Consider the following 15,356-nt stretch of genomic DNA (forward strand, 5'->3'; position numbering starts at 1 on the left):
TGTACTTAGATATAATAATAATAAATAAATCTTAAAAAAAAAAACCCAACAACAACAAAAAACACGAATGTATTCCAGCCAGAGTAGCCATGTTGCTGTATTAAATCTCTCTACCCAGTTGTTTGCTAGGCACATCTCTTTTTCTTTCAAAATGGAAATCAAACCACAAGCCTCACCCATGGTGCATATTGTATACCCACAGGCTATACCCTCATCCTGGAATATACTTCAACAGTCTGGAAGACACTTTGCTATTTAGTGGGGTTTTTTCCCTTAAATATATTTTTATTAGCCATTTGAAAATCTCATATAATGTGACAGCACCCAAGGACGATATAGTCATCCTAACCCGGAGAGCTGCTTAGGGTAGGGAGCTGTCTTAGAATTTAGGAGAGAGAAGGGTGGTGAGGCATGGACCTCAGACACTTGAAAGTATATCAGTGTATGATATTTGCTTTGTAGACGCAACCATGAAGCTGTGAGTTGGCAAAACCCCAAGATCACAGAACGGTGCAAAACTTCAGCCTCCTTAAAAACAAAATGTTGCAGCAGCACATATACTAAAATTGCAGCGATACAGTGAAGATTTGCATGGCTCCTGTGCAAGGATGACGAGCAAATTCATGCCTGATCTACATGGTGAGTTCTAGGACAGTCAAAGCTCATGTCTCAAAAGAGAAGCTACTATGATTTAATCAATTGTGTGTGTGTGTGTGTGTGTGTGTGTGTGTGTGTGCGTGCGCGCGCGCGCGCGCGCGCCTTGGCATGAATGTGGAGGTCAAGGACAACCTTCAGGAGTCGGTGCTTTCTTTCCATTATGCGGATCCTGGCTATGAGACTTGTGGGCAGGTGCTTTTACACACTGGGCCATTTCAATGTCCCATCTCACTTCAATCGGTTGTTCCTTCAGTCTGTAGTAACAAAACATTCTGTGCTGTAGGCATTATCCTAACCCACCAAATAGATAACTCAGGAAAGACAAAAACAAAAGTAAGCTTACTTGTTTGGACGTAATTATGATATCCTGCTAATTATACTTGCAGGATTGAAGAGGTGGGTAATCTTAATTAAGGGGTTTCCCCAGGGGAGTGCCCCATGAATCAGAGCTTGTCTTCTAAGTCCCAACTTCTCAGCGTCGTCTCTTTCTGAACTGTTCACAGGCAGGACAAGAAAACTTCACAGAGTTCTTGTAGGTACAATTTTCCAAAGATAAGGAATACTGGGAAAGAGAAAAGATCTTCTTGCTAAGCAGGGTTGGCACTGAAGTTTTGTTGCCATGGCAACCAATGGTCTCCTGGGGCCGGGAGCGCGATGGCGCGTGTGTGCATTCACCTCTTTCCTTCCTGGTTCGCTCAGGGATTTTGCCCCACTTCAAGCTGAAAGAAAGAGAATAGAGCTCCGGATTTAGGGTGATGGGCGGAGGCCTTAACGAATGGAAGCGTGGTCCTGTCCAAGGCCAACCAATAATATACGAAGTTTGTCTCTGACAGAGCCCTCCCTCTTTTCACTTGGACCTGAATAACCTGACCCAAACAGAGTTTCTGTTGGAGCGACGGCTCTTTAAGCCAATGAAAGCACTGATTTGGGACAGTGCAGAAGAAGAGGCGGGACAGATTTTTATGGCAACGCCTGAATGACAGCGACCCGAGCCATTGGCTGTAGTTCGCTGGATTTATTGACAGAGTGGGCGTGGAGGGGTTTTGTCAGGGCACCGACTGGGGCCAGAAGAGGCGGGAAAAAGAGAGCAATGAGAGTCAGCCAATAAGAACAGCGCGAGTTTCATAGCAACGGAAGAGTGACGGCGGGTTGGGCCAAAGGAAGGTTAAGCTGTTTGTTACGCCGGCCGAGGGGAGGCGCGGCGGCTGTGTCGGACGAGAGCCGGAGGAGGCGGTGGGTGGAGGTGGCGGCTGCAACGCGGGTTCCTGAGGAGAAGGAGGAGGAGAAGCGGGTGAGGGGCGGCGCGGGGCCCGACCTCTGAGCCCCCTCTTGGCCCCCGCCCCGCGCCGCCCGGCCTCCCAGTCACCCCCTGAACCGGCTGTCCCCGGGCCCTTCCTCGAACCTTGCGGTCCAAGTCTCCAGCCCCGCGGATCTACGCGCTCCTCACTCGTACCCTTCCCTGCACCCTTGGAGCCCATGCAGACTCCTCTCTCACTCTCAGGACTTTCCTTGCACCTTAGGAGTCGCTCCTTGCCCCACCAGGGCCCATCCCCACCACCTTTTCCTGCATCGTAACCTACCTACCCTGTCACACTCAGGGCACTTCCTGACTCCTGTCTCACTATCCTGGTCTCTGAGGCCCTTCCTCTGACTCTCTGTTTCCCCAGCCCCCTTCTGCAACCTTCCCAGGCTTTAGTTAGCTACTTAGCGCCCTCAATTCCCTCCTCGAACCCGTAGGATCTTTCAGGTTTCCATCACTTCAAATCCCCCAGGATTCCCTCAAACCCTGCTTGGAACCGCTAAGCCCTTCCCTTGGACCCCAGGCATATCTACCCTTTGGATTTCGTGGGCTCCTCCCTTGCAACCTCAGGTGCCTTCTTCCCCCCACCCCCGCCAATCCTGACTTCCCTCCATCTTTCTCTCCCCTTTCTCTCCCTTCACATCATACTCCCTACACCTCACTTTGTCTTTTCCCAGCTTCCAGGCTTTTTTTCTAAGCACCCTCTTCATTTAACCCAGACCGTTTTTTTTCCAGATCTTTCTCCCAGAGTGGCGGAGTGTGTCTTGCCACACTCTGCCTTCTTGCTCTCTCCCAAAGCGCAGAATTGTCAGACACACCACAGTGAGGGTACTGGGTAACCTGGCCCTCCATTTTATTTGATTTGGTTTTCTGAATCTATTTTTTTCCCCTCTTTGCCTCCGACCCTTTGTTTTGACTTGTTCCTCCTCTCCTTTCTGTTCCTCCCTTCTTCCTGTTTTTTGTCCTCTGGCGGGCTTCCCTTTTGCTGGAGTCCTCGGAGAGGCATTAGGGACTGGATCCTTCTTCCCCTAATGGCTGCCTGGGCTCCACCCACAACCTTTTGACCACTCCCCAGAGGAGGGTGACCTTGGAGGGAGGTGCTGAGGACGGGAGAATCAGCCTAGCAGGGGGTCAGCAAAGGCAGGCCAGAAGCTCCTATGGAGTTCCTTTTCCCCTTTCCCTTGATGAGAGCCCAGCTATCCCAACTCCCTCCTGCCATGCTAAGCCTTTGGAGTTATCTCAGGCAGTTAATTAATCTTCCTTCCGCCTGGGTACACAGGGACCTGTCTCTTACATGTGCACTTGGCAAAGTGGTCTTTGTGTGTGCTGACATTCGAGAAAGTGTCCATGTCCTGGGAAGGTAGTGTATGTGATTGGGGGACATGCATCTGTTTTGCAAGAGGGGAGGAAATACTTACTGCACAGGAGACTATTTTTCTTAAGGTTTCCTCACTCGAAAGTACCTGTTGGGTGTCATTCTTACATAGAGTCCCATGAAGTCAATATTGATTACCCCCGTGCTCTCCTGCAGATAAGCAGGCTCTGGGGCCCACAGACACCCCATGCAGCGCCTGAGCGGCACATCCATGCTCTGTGCCAGAGCAGCATGGTTTTTAAAGCACCATGGGGCCTGATCGAGTGACAGCCCGAGAACTGTGCGAGAATGATGACCTGGCCACCAGCCTTGTTCTTGACCCCTACCTCGGCTTCCGCACCCATAAGATGAATGTCAGGTGAGGGGGAACTTGGGGGTCCTGGGTCCTGGACCCTTTCTCTTATGTTTTTACAATTCTCAGCCTGGTCTCCCTGAAGCTTCGGGTGGGGGCCAGGAGGCCTGGAAGTCCCTGGAACCCAGGCATACCCTTTCTCCCAGTCCTGTGCCCACCTTGCGACGACAACACCACCTTCGTTCAGCACTGGAAGCTTTCCTAAGGCAACGGGACCTGGAGGCTGCATTCCGGGCCCTGACGCTAGGAGGCTGGATGGCCCACTACTTCCAGAGCCGTGCCCCTCGGCAGGAGGCTGCTCTCAAGACCCACGTGAGGGAGCCCATGCCCCAGCCTGCCCTGCACAGTGCTCTCTCCATCTAGCTGGCAGATTCTAGATCTCTCAGGAGAGTAGCCCCCAGGCCCAAGACTGCCTTGCTGCTGGGGACAGCCTGCAAGGAAGGCCCAGAAGCCTAGAAGAAGAGAATTGGGGGCGGGCGAGCTGAGATGAGTCCACCCTCCTCTTCCTTTGACAGATGAGGACACCTAGACCCAGAGATGACCCAGGCCACACAGTCAGTGACAAAGTAGACCTGGTCCAAGAGAAAGAGGCCCCTGTGGTTGGCCCGGCTCATCTTCCTGCCCTCCCCCACTCTTCTCTCAGATTTTCTGCTACCTCCGCGCCTTCCTGCCTGAGAGTGGCTTCACCATTCTGCCCTGCACCCGCTACTCCATGGAGACCAATGGGGCCAAGATTGTGTCTACCCGTGCTTGGTAAGGGGGCTGCTGGGAGCAGAGACCCAGTCCGTCTGGATGAGGTAGGACCCAGGGAAAGTGGGGTTAGTGACACAGGACAACCTAGTGGATTTGAGAGAGAATGAATGGAGGATACAGTGGCTGGCCCTGTGCCTCAGAGCTCCTGTTCCCAGGGTGCTTCCCCAGCAAAGACTGGGAGGCATCGCTCAGAGCCCTATAGCCCAGCCTCTTGACAGGAAGAAGAATGAGAAGCTGGAGCTGCTGGTGGGCTGCATTGCAGAGCTGCGTGAAGAGGATGAAGACCTGCTTAGGGCCGGTGAGAACGACTTCAGCATCATGTACTCCACCCGAAAAAGGAGTGCCCAGCTGTGGCTTGGCCCAGCTGCCTTCATCAACCATGGTGAGGGCAAGGCTGGAGAGGGGATGGATGCTGGGGGGCGGGGGGGGGGGCAGGCGAGTGCATGAGACACGGGGGAGAGGCTGGGCTCACTTGCTCACTCCTTCTCTTTTCTCTGTTGTTCACCCAATGGCTGCAGACTGCAAACCCAACTGCAAGGTGAGACCTTCAGAGTGTGAAAAGGGCAGGCATGTGGGAATCTGAGGGAAACTGAGGGAGGGCTGGTTTTGGACTCTCCCACCTGACAAGGCAATTTCCTATCCTTTGCAGTCCCTCATAGTTGGTAGCAGCACCTAGGGTGGGCAGCACACGGGAAGGCATGTGCCCTCCAGGACATCAGACAGGGAATCAGTTGTGGCAGAGCCTGGGTTACTGACCAAAACGGAGGCAAGGGTGTTATGGGGAGACAGATTAGCAGGTGGCTAATCTCACCAGGCAGCTTTGAAGGCAGGGGCAGGGAAGAAGCCAAGAAATTCCAGGAGGCCAAGGACCTCTGCTAAGAAACTGTGGGTGGAAGGACAAAGTGAGGGAGGGGGAGGTGACTGGGCTGGACATGTTACAGAGGGTTTGGGAGGTCCAGTGGGTATAATATTGTCTTCTCATGCATCTTGGGAGACCAAAGCAGGAAAATTCTAAGTTCTAGGTTAATCTTGGTAACTTGAGTGAAACTTTATTTTAAAAGGGCTAGGGATGCAGCTCAGGGCCGGGTGCTTGCTTAGTGTGTGTAAGACCCTGAGTTAGTACCACAGAAACAAAACAGATAGTAGTTTAGTGGTAGTGCTCTTGCCTAGCATATGAGTGACCTGAGATCAACCCACAGGACCAACAAGAACAATAACAGAGTTTTGGTTGAGTACCCTACCTTGTAACTTGTGAAATAGGTGTTTGGGAGACAGAGGCAGGAGAATTGCTATAAGTTGGAGACCAGCTTGGTCTGCACAGTGAGTTTCGGGTCACCCAAGACTATATAGTAACAAGGTCCTGTCTTCAAAAAACTAAAAAGGAGGCTAGAAAGATGGCTCAGCAGTTAACAGCACTCACTGGCTGCTCTTCCAGAGGACCTGGGTTCAATCCCAGGACCCGTGTGGCCCTTCACACCTGTATGTAGGTCTAGGTCAAGGGCTTCTTATACCCTCACACAAGCATACATGCAGGCAAAACACCAGTGACCATAAAATAAAAATGTGTGTGTGTGTGTGTGTGTGTGTGTGTGAAGGTAAGGGGAGTCCCCTGGAAGCCCCCCATTTGTGTTCTGTCAGGACACAGACCTCTGGCCCTCTCTGGGAGCACCCATGGCATGAGTAAGGGTCAAAGCTCAGCTTCCTGACTTAGAACTGGAAAGCGTTATGGCTGTATGGCCAGGTCTTAGGTTTCTCCTGTTGACGCCCGCTAAGACTGCTGTTGAGGTCAGGTGGTGGGTACCTCAGAACGTACAAGACTTGTTCCATGTGTCAGAGGCTCTTAGGATGAATGACACACAGCCCCCACTAGGCCCTCTGCCTTGCATGTAGACACTGAGTGGGACAGAAAGGAGAGGGCACCAGGCACAGTCAGTCATCAGCTTGCTTACTGGGTAACAGTGGTCTGGAATCAGCAGGCTCTGGAGCAGCAGAGTTTTCCTACATGCTGAAGAAAACCAGATGCACAGGAGGGCAAGCTTTCACACCCTGTGGCTGGGTCTCTGATGAGGCACCCCATAACCAAAGATGGTGGCAATCTGACCACTAAACTTAGTCGACTCTCCTTCTAGCAGCATAATGGGAGGTTTGGTTTCTAGATGGCTATGGCAGCAGTGTGTAGGAGGCTCAGTAGAAAGGGAAGAGGTATACAAAGTGAGGGTGGCCATGAGGAGATTGGCAGGTGATGAAGGACCACCTCAAGGAAGAGCAGCAGGATGAGAGGAGAAGGCTCTTGGAGATGCTACACTCAGGCACTGGCCAGTTGGCCTGGAGGACATCAGGCAAGGATCATTTTGGGTGTCAGGTTTGAGTGGCTGGCTGGCTAGATAGCTAGATGGTGACCATGTTCCTTCCCAGATAGGGAGTGCAGAGGTAGTTACAGATATGGGAGAGAAATAAGAATGAGGAGTCTACGCCGGGTGTGGTGGCGCACGCCTTTAATCCCAGCACTCGGGAGGCAGAGGCAGGTGGATCTCTGAGTTCGAGGCCAGCCTGGTCTACAAAGTGAGTTCCAGGATAGCCAAGGCTATACAGAGAAACCCTGTCTCGGAAAAAAAAAAAAAAAAAAGAATGAGGAGTCTATAGGGTAGCCTCGGGATGAGTGATCCTAAATGCTGGGCTGGAGGACAGGGGAATCTGGCTGCCAAGTGGACACAAGCCTTGGGAGAATGGGAAATAGCCACAGAGGCAGAAAGGCAAAGAGCAGTGGCTCTTGAAGGACTCTGCTGGGGACACAGCTTGGCACTTGTCCACAAGTCAGAGGAAGAAGGCAAGGAGTGCCAGTGCATCCCGCCTGGAGGTCAGGTTAGCTCACTGGCTGACAGGGAGGGGTAGACACAGAAGGCAAGCTCTTAAGGGGCTCTGTGGAGAGCAGGCTGCAGCCAGAGTAGCTAACAATAAATGGTGGGGTAACTCATTACAGAACCCTTGGACCTGGGTGCCTGGCCAGGTTGTGGAGCTGGACAGCTCCTGCCCTGCGCTCCAGGCTAGGGTGCTGAAGGGGGCATGGCCTCAGTTTGTGCCCTCAGATGGGAATACTGCCTGTGTGAAGGTGCTACGGGACATTGAGCCAGGGGATGAAGTGACTTGCTTCTATGGTGAGGGCTTCTTCGGCGAGAAGAATGAGCACTGTGAATGCTATACCTGTGAGAGGTAGGCACGGACCTTGTGGGCAGGGTGTGGCAGCCTGCCCTGGGACGTCAAGGGTTGCTGGGCTGCAGTGCATCCTCAGGATTCACTCTAAAGTGTGTCTGGCCCAGCACATGCCTTTGCCCTTTTCTGTTCCTGCAGGAAAGGCGAGGGAGCTTTCAGACTTCAGCCCAGGGAGCCTGAGCTGCGACCAAAGCCCCTAGACAAGTATGAGCTCCGAGAGACAAAGAGGCGTCTGCAGCAGGGCTTGGTCAGCAGCCAGCAGAGCCTGATGAGCCGGTGGGCCTGCTCCCACCTGTCCCCACTGCGCCCTGACCCATTCTGTGGTGAGCGTGCCTGTTCTCTAGCCTTTGGGTCACTTTTTCTGACCTGTCCAGAGGAAGAGCTGCACAGGTCCTGTTGACAGGCTTTCACTTTTTCTGTCTCCTCCGACCTCTACAGCTGCCTGCCAGCCCTCATGCCTGCTGCCTGCCAGCCCCCACATGGATTACTTGCCCCTTTGGCTCCAGCGGGCGCCTCAACCCCAGCCCATAGTACCTCCCAGGAAGCGCCACCGCCGCCGCCGCCCCAGGATCCGCCAGGCTTCATTGCCTCCTGTCCTCCGCACTGCCTGTGTCCCCCTGCACCGATGGGGAGGCTGTGGTCCCCACTGCCAGCTACGTGCTGAGGCCATGGTGACCCTACACCTGCGCCCCCAGACTCGCTGGACCCCACAACAGGACTGGTACTGGGCCCGGCGCTATGGGCTACCTTCTGTGGGGCGTGTGGAACTTACCCGCCTAGCCCCAGCCCTGCCAGCTGCTCCTGCCCCTGCTGGGAACCCAGGTCCTGTCCCCACTCCTGATTTCATCCCTAAGCAGGCCCTTGCCTTTGCTCCGTTCTGCCCACCTAAGCGCCTCCGGCTAGTGGTCAGTCATGGTTCTATTGATCTGGACATCAATAGTGGTGAGCCATGATGGGCTGCTTACAGGGAGCGGAATGGAGTGCAGAGTCTATCTTGGAGCCCTCCAGAAGGGAAGGAGAGCTGACCCAGGTCTGATCCTGGTAGTGTGTTGTTTGGGACATCCCTAGAGAGCTGATCCTTGTTCTATGATTGCTGACCCCTGAGCCAGCCCCAACCCAGCAGGGAGCCCTGGCCATTTGCTGTACCCATCCCTGCCCCCACCTCAGGACTATAGGAGTCAACCTCCTCCCTCAGCCTCTCCCTCCCAGGGAGCAAAGCCATAAGGGAGGGGGGCACTCCATGGCGACTCTCTAGAAGGCCAGGCCTCAGGGGGTGGAATTGACTTGGGGGTTTGCCTTCCCCTGAGCTGCTCCCACAGTGGGGAGTGAGTTGGCTCTCAGCTCTACAGTTGATGGAGGTAGGGGCGGTCAGATGAGGTGGGTGGTACCCAGGGGCACATCCTTGGCTCTGCCCCACGGGTCTCAGGGAGGCCAGGTGTGACCTCATCTTTTTCACGGTGCTATCCCTGGTGCTACTGGGGTGTCGGGGAGGCTTCCTCTCCTTCCCACATCGGAATGGGGGATGATGGGGGATTGGAAGAACTTGAACTTTTTATTAAAATATTGTAAGTCCTTAGGAGGTTTTTTTTTTTTTTTTGAATGTTTTTATGGGATGTCAGTTGGAGGGTGAGATCTCAGCTTGACTGGGAAGATGAGGTGGTATGCCTGCGAGACTGACAACTATCCTGATATGCCTTAAGAAGGGAGAGGGCAGTGGATTCTGGGGACTGCTGGACTAAGATAAAGCCCTGTAACTGCACAAACGGTGCTTATAGGACATGACCAAATGCATTCTCTGCTCTGGGGAACTGAGGAGATAACCAAGAACTGATGACCGGGTGCAAAGTAACTTGCCTGAGGCCATACAGGGACTTGTCACTTCTCAACCAGATCTAGAGCAGGGCCTGGTGTGGTGGCACCCCTTTAATCCCAATACTTAAAGAGGCAGAAGCAGATAGATCTGTGTGAGTTCAAGGCTAGCCTGATCTACACAGGGAGTTCCAGGCCAGCCAAGGCTACACAGTGGGTGGACTTATTCAGGAGCAGTTTGAGAGGAGGGGATATAAATGGGGCCAAGCAGTTTAGCCCTGCTGAAGGGTGGAGGGAACCTCTTGTAACCCAGTTGTCCTCAACCTCCCTACTGTGTGATAGAAGTAAGACAAACTGGGGGCAGAGTTCAGTGGTAGAGCGGTTACTTAGCAGGTGCCAAGCCCTAAATTTGATCCTTCATACCAGAAAAGGAAAAAGAACCAAGGAAGAAAAGAGCCAGCATGGACGCTGGTGCTGCCTCGGTGGGGCTTTCCCTACCCTGCTTCTCCACCTTAGAGGACCTTGGAGGGTGATAGATAGGAGCCATGGGATCCTATGAGGAGAGCCAGTGTCTCCAAGTGAAGTGGGGTCTTGAAGTATAGGACAAAGCACTAAGACAGCGGAGCCTCTCTGCCCAGGAAGCACATGAGTCCCAGGAAGTAACAGGTTTCTGAGGAACTACAGAGCTAGAGGGAAGAGGAAAACAGCAAATGGTCTCAAATCCTCTAAGCAGCAGAGGCTAAGAGACAGGGTGTGGCCCTGGGATCTTGGGAAATCGACCCAGTGGATGTAGGTGGGGAAACACTAGCTAGGGGGCCTAAAGAGCTGTTGAAAGTTTGTGGTGGAGGCAAGTAGTCCAAGTCAGAGCTGGCAGGCAAGGTGTGATCTGGTTCCTTGTGTAGGTCAAGCGTGGACAAAGTTGGCCAGGATTATAAGAATGGCCCGGAATGGATGGGCAGTGGCAGCACACACATTTAGGTGGGTTTTTGTTTGTTTGTTTGTTTGGGGTTTTTTTTTGGTGGTTTGTTTTTTTGTTTGTTTGTTTGTTTGTTTGTTTTTCTTTTTGGTTTTTTCGAGACAGGGTTTCTCTGCATAGTCCTGGCTGTCCTGGAACTCACTCTCTAGACCAGGCTGGCCTCGAACTCAGAAATCTGCCTCCCAAGTGCTGGGATTAAAGTCGTGCGCCATCACGCCCGGCTAGCACACACATTTAATCCCAGCATTTGGCAGAGGTAGGTGGCTCTCTGTGAGTTTGAAGCCAGCCTTCTCTACATGGAAAGCTTGATGCCAGTCTGGCCTTAAAACGTGTTGGAAAGAGACAGGAAGTAGTCAGGTAACAATGACACGGGATTATGGATGTGAGGAGAGGAGGTACAGGAAGGAATGGACCTCGGGAGAACATGTACTCTGTGTACTTAGACCCAGGACTCTGGGCAGGACAGAAGATGGGTGCTCAGCTGATCATCCTGTGCTCCCGACACCTAACTGAGTGATGTCATGTCTCCAGGCAGCATTTAGCCTCTTCCCCTGACGGTGCCCTCTGATCAGCTGCTTTTCTATCAGCAACACCAGCTGTCAGGATGGTGAGTGACCAGTATCTTCCTGAAGCCTTGTCATTACCCTGTACTTCCACCCTGCTCCTCCCTCTCAGGTTGTGGTCAGACAGCTCTGAGGGCAAGGTCTAGATGTAGTCATCCCAGGCCATCTGGGGTGTGCCTTGATGGGTGGTGAGCAGCCCATGGGGTAGGTGGTAGACAGGTCATCAAGGGTGGGACCAGCCAGTCCTAGCAACTCAGCCTGCCCTCCTATCCTGCTCCTGATAACCCAAGTCTTAGCCATCTTGGTTTACAGCTGGAGAAACTGAGGTTGGTCACTCGGGAAGATGACTTGCATAATCAATCAAGCTATCTTTGAACCTGGGAGTTAATGTAGTCACCTGAGGCCTTTTAAGACAGAGTCTGAGGATTACTTCAGATCTAGCTGGGAGGCTGATAGCTTTGAGTAACAGTGGATGCCAGCGCAGCCAGCTAGAGGCCTCTGGCTCTGTTAGGATTACTAGTACTGGGCTTGGTGGCTATAATCCCAACACTTGGAAGATAAAGTCAGGAGGATTAACAGTTGGACGTTATTGTGGCTACCAGAGACTCTCAGAACAAACAGGCTCAGTGGTTAAGTGTGATTGCTGTTCTTCCAAAGGATCTGGCATTAGGCTACTCACCATTCTAGTAACTCCAGCCCTAGGGCATCTGATGTCCTTTTCTGGCTACCTCCCACCAGTGCCCACCCACCCACGCACACATTTTTTTTTTCTCGAGACAAGGTTTCTCTGTATAGCCCTGGCTGTCCTGGAACTCACTTTGTAGACCAGGCTGGCCCCAACTCAGAAATCCGTCTGCCTCTGCCTCCTGAGTGCTGGGATTAAAGGCATGCGCCACCACGCCCGGCTACACTCATACATTTTTTAAAAGGGGTCCGGAGCCGGGCAGTGGTGGTGCGCACTTGGGAGGCAGAGGCAGGCAGATTTCTGAGTTCGAGGCCAACCTGGTCTACAGAGTGAGTTCCAGGACAGCCAGGGCTACACAGAGAAACCCTGTCTCGAAAAACCAAAATAAAGAAAGAAAGAAAGAAAGAAAGAAAGAAAGAAAGAAAGAAAGAAAGGTGGGGGGTCTGGGAGTTATCAGGACAGGGTGGTGGTGGTGGTACACACTTTTAATTCCAGTATGAAGGAGGCAGACATGGGTGGATCTCTTTGGTTCAAAGGCTACATAAACTCAACCATAAAATGGTGTCACTCATGTTTGGGAGCATCTGGAAGCAGAATGACTGGCTGTTGATTGGAAAAAATGGGAAGAAAGAATAACTCAGACAGAAGTATGAGTGTGCTAAAGGGGTCAGTGGAAGAAACATCATGTATGGACAAAGGGACAGAGAGCTCCACATGGGCACATGGTGGGCCTGCATTAGAAATCAAAGGGGGCAGGATGCTGGAGAAATGGTTCAGTTAGCTCATTTACTGCTGTAAATTCTAAGAGATCTAAGGCTCCTTTCTAGCCTCCCTGGGTACCAGGTGTTCAATGTATGTGTGTACACATGAGTATTTTATTCATATACATTTTTAAAATTAATATAATGAGATGTGCCGGATTTCAGGGTTGCTGATGGTTGCGCAAGTCTCTGTGGCCTTGTTGGGACAAGAGGGCTCTTATTGTGGGGCCAACATGTTTTTAGAGGGACATGGGACCAGTGAAGGCACAGCATGATGAAAAGCTGATAAAGTGTCAAGGCAGGGTAGTTGGGGAATAATGGAACAACACTGGGTCATGGGATGAAGATTCCTCAGGACCAGAGACTGGATGGGCCGGGGTGTAATAGCCCAGACAGCATGGGAGGAAGCTGCGGTTTGGACATTTGAAGACTGGTAGCAGGCAAGTGTGGCAACTGAGAGACAGGACACAGTAGAGCCCTGTAACTGGAGAAGGTTTTGTTGTTGTTTTTAAGGAATGTTTTGGCGGCTTTTTTAGGAATGGTTTTGTTTTGCCAGCATTTCACTGTGTAACGTAGCCTTGGTTAGCTTTGAACTCACTATGGAGACCAGGCTAGCTTCAAATTCACAGAGATTCCCATGTGTCTGCCTTTGGAGAGCTGTACTAAAGGCAGGAGCTACCTTCAATGTTGAGATCTTGATTTCATGATCAGAAGCAAAACACAAGAGCCTCTCAGCTTGGTTCTATCTACCTACCTGTTTGGGAATTATGGCTGCCTAACTCACAGAGCTGCAATCCTTCTTGCCCCCATGATCCAAAGAAGCAGTGTTCAGAGGCTCAGTCAGTAAGCAGTCACCATGTATGCATGGATCCCCAACATGCATGCAAAAAGCCTGGTGCAGTGGCTTGGCTGGGAGTCAGAAACGGGAGGACCCAGCCATCTAGTCCATCAGTTAAGTTATGGGAGGACCCAGCCATCTAGTCCATCAGTTAAGTCACCGGATTATCATGAGATACCCTGTCTCAAACACAGGAAACAAAACGAGAAAAGAAACAAATATTAGCAGCACAATAACTTTATTTGTGGCACAAAGACAAAGTGGAGGGAGGGGGTGACCCAGGCTGGGGCTTGATGAAAGGACAGCCACTAGGGGTTGATGACGCCAGGGGAGCAGCGCTCAAGTGCAAGGTCATATTTTGCCCGGGAAAGTTCCCTGCTTGATCTGCTCATTCCAGCGCTGCACCTGCAGTGGCAGAGGGACCCCGGCAGCTGCTCAGCCTGAGTCTGAAGCCACTACCCTTTCCACCAACCCCTCTCCGCCCTCTCACCCAGCTGATGGGACACAGTGAATGGAATACACGGAAATAGTACTCGCAGGGTTGTGTGCTCTTTCCGCGGCGATTCATGGTCTTCACACACCGGTGGTAGTCTGCAGAGTGCCTCGGGGTGGGGGTCGCGAGACAAGTCATGCCCAGGCAAGAACAGGCCACGCCCCTCCCCTCTAGACTTAGGTCCCACCCTACCTTTCATGCCCAGCCCTTCCTGGACAGTCTCACCCTTTCTAACCAATCGGGTTCCTCCTTCCCATTCCAGCCCCCAAACTCCCTCCTGGACTGAGCTCCATCACCTTCTGGTTGTCTGCTTCACCTTTCCCCTCCAGGGCTCAGTTCCAGCTGGCTCCAGACCAGGTGCCTCCCTTCACCTCAAGTCCCGCTCCTTTTTCTTGAACTCGCCCCCTCTGTCCTGGTCTTGCCCTTTACAGACAAGGCTCCATCCCTTCTGGCTCAATACATTTCACTCCAACGCGGCAAACTTAATCCCTTCAGACCAGCTGCCTCCCTCCATTCCAGGCCCCGCCCCTCCATGGCTCAGCCCCACCCACTTTGGTACAGGCCCCACCCCTCCAGGCCGCGGCCCAGCCTCCCATTCCAACGGTCTCCTACGGTCTCCAGGTGGGGGCCTCCCCTCTAATTTGGCTCAACCGGTCTCACCCAGAAAATTCTGGTAGCAGTTACGCGTCTGGTTCTGGTTAGGGAAGCGCGGATCAAAGGGCGGCGTTGTCCATTGGCCCGGAGGGGGCTTCTGGGCTTGAACACCCAACATCCAAGTAGCAATTCCTGCAGGAAGGGGTGCAGGGCTCCGTGGGGCCTAGAGGGCGCCTCGTGCTTCCACCTTCCCCAGCTCCTGTCCCACTCTAAACACCACCCACCCTGTCCTTACCAGACTGAAGTGAGCCAAAGTAGCTGGAACACCAGGGCTGCGGAATCCACCCGTGCCTTTAGTTTGAGAATGAGGGCTGGTCCCAAGAGCACGGGAGAAAAAATACGACCCTCAGGCCGGATTGGCTGGCTCCCAGGGAGTCCCAGCCAATAGGAGCTGTCTGTAATGCGGGGGTGGGATCAGTGGCGGCCCCTCCCCCTTGGTTCTTGTAGGCAGTCCCCTTGTGAGAACCGCGCACAAGAGCGCGTACACTTACCAGCACGAAGACAGGGCTTTGAGTCTCAGACTAGGACTTTTAATCCCTACAAAGTTGAGCTTCTCCCTCTGCCCCGCCCCATCCTCACCAATAAACTTATATCTAGCTCTGGTCTCTATGGGAGAAGGAGGATCCCATCCCCCTCCACCCTCCGCGACCACACTCGGTGTTCTCAGCACTCTGCGCCTTACAGTCGGGGTACACAGCACCCTGCTGGCCTGTGAGGGAAGGAGGAAAGGGGATATGTTTCCTGGCCCCTGACACCCACTCCTTTATGTCCGGGTCTTCCGGATCTCAGGGGTACCTTGGCCTCATTGGTCTTCTGGACAATTTGCTGACAGATCGAGTCTCCTGCATTATGTTATCTTAAATCCTTGGGTTGCTGCTTACTGCGGGAAGAGAAAGGCAGAGAATGTTTTAGGAGACTAGCAGAAAGAAT

General features: G+C 52.7%; 3 protein-coding genes, 1 long non-coding RNA gene and 1 other non-coding gene across 17 annotated transcripts in view; 2 read left to right on the forward strand and 3 right to left on the reverse strand.

Moving 5' to 3' along the window:
• Positions 1-540: 540 nt before the first annotated feature.
• Positions 541-642, forward strand: Gm24537. The gene has a single exon (XR_003946932.1). It is a non-coding gene; the product is annotated as a U6 spliceosomal RNA (small nuclear RNA).
• Positions 643-698: 56 nt separating this feature from the next.
• On the reverse strand, positions 699-1,789 carry Gm42369. Its single transcript, XR_881802.3, has 2 exons — positions 1,001-1,789; positions 699-911 (listed from the first exon to the last, which is right to left on the reverse strand). It is a non-coding gene; the product is annotated as a predicted gene, 42369 (long non-coding RNA).
• An 11-nt stretch (positions 1,790-1,800) lies between these two features.
• Positions 1,801-9,223, forward strand: Kmt5c (lysine methyltransferase 5C). 8 transcript variants are annotated; one of them, NM_001358044.1, is made up of 9 exons: positions 1,836-2,527; positions 3,489-3,690; positions 3,831-3,996; positions 4,328-4,437; positions 4,656-4,819; positions 4,956-4,975; positions 7,511-7,647; positions 7,786-7,970; positions 8,086-9,223. In NM_001358044.1, the coding sequence occupies exons 2-9, from the start codon at positions 3,581-3,583 to the stop codon at positions 8,598-8,600; spliced, it is 1,407 nt and encodes a 468-aa protein (NP_001344973.1). In that variant the 5' UTR covers positions 1,836-2,527; positions 3,489-3,580; the 3' UTR covers positions 8,601-9,223. The 8 variants fall into 8 exon arrangements, with proteins under 8 accessions (XP_006539835.1, NP_001344973.1, NP_666289.2 ...); NM_146177.2 differs by having other exon boundaries at positions 1,836-1,948; NM_001115018.1 differs by having other exon boundaries at positions 1,836-1,890.
• Positions 9,224-13,500: 4,277 nt separating this feature from the next.
• Positions 13,501-14,803, reverse strand: Cox6b2 (cytochrome c oxidase subunit 6B2). Of its 6 annotated transcripts, none has more exons than NR_110411.1 (4): positions 14,662-14,803; positions 14,433-14,558; positions 13,770-13,881; positions 13,501-13,684 (listed from the first exon to the last, which is right to left on the reverse strand). NR_110411.1 is itself a non-coding variant. In NM_001289850.1 (4 exons), exons 2-4 carry the CDS (start codon positions 14,542-14,544, stop codon positions 13,668-13,670), a joined length of 183 nt encoding a protein of 60 aa, NP_001276779.1. In that variant the 5' UTR covers positions 14,545-14,558; positions 14,662-14,803; the 3' UTR covers positions 13,501-13,667. The 6 variants fall into 6 exon arrangements, 5 of the variants coding, with proteins under 5 accessions (NP_001276779.1, NP_001276778.1, NP_899664.1 ...); NM_001289850.1 differs by having other exon boundaries at positions 13,817-13,870; NM_001289849.1 differs by having other exon boundaries at positions 13,813-13,870.
• A 131-nt stretch (positions 14,804-14,934) lies between these two features.
• The window catches only part of Fam71e2 (family with sequence similarity 71, member E2), an 18,138-nt gene continuing 17,716 nt past the window's right edge, over positions 14,935-15,356 (reverse strand). The window contains exons 10-11 of the mRNA NM_172895.3: positions 15,222-15,306; positions 14,935-15,135 (exon numbers count right to left, since the gene is read on the reverse strand). Coding sequence (NP_766483.3) covers positions 15,284-15,306 — 23 coding nt within the window. The 3' untranslated portion in view covers positions 14,935-15,135; positions 15,222-15,283. The remainder of the gene's footprint in view (positions 15,136-15,221; positions 15,307-15,356) is intronic.

Source organism: Mus musculus, chromosome 7 (genome assembly GCF_000001635.26).
Source record: "Mus musculus strain C57BL/6J chromosome 7, GRCm38.p6 C57BL/6J".
NCBI classification, from domain to species: domain Eukaryota; kingdom Metazoa; phylum Chordata; class Mammalia; order Rodentia; family Muridae; genus Mus; species Mus musculus.

Coding starts and splice junctions, on each gene's coding strand:
- Kmt5c (XM_006539772.1), top strand. CDS start 3,581: ATGGGGCCTGATCGAGTGACAGCCCGAGAACTGTGCGAGAATGATGAC. Junction 3,691..3,830: donor ACCCATAAGATGAATGTCAG/GTGAGGGGGAAC, acceptor CCTTTCTCCCAG/TCCTGTGCCCACCTTGCGAC. Junction 7,648..7,785: donor GAATGCTATACCTGTGAGAG/GTAGGCACGGAC, acceptor CTGTTCCTGCAG/GAAAGGCGAGGGAGCTTTCA.
- Cox6b2 (NM_001289849.1), bottom strand. CDS start 14,544: ATGTTGGGTGTTCAAGCCCAGAAGCCCCCTCCGGGCCAATGGACAACG. Junction 13,871..14,432: donor CTGCTACCAGAATTTTCTGG/GTGAGACCGGTT, acceptor GGCACTCTGCAG/ACTACCACCGGTGTGTGAAG. Junction 13,685..13,812: donor AAGAGCACACAACCCTGCGA/GTACTATTTCCG, acceptor CTGCCACTGCAG/GTGCAGCGCTGGAATGAGCA.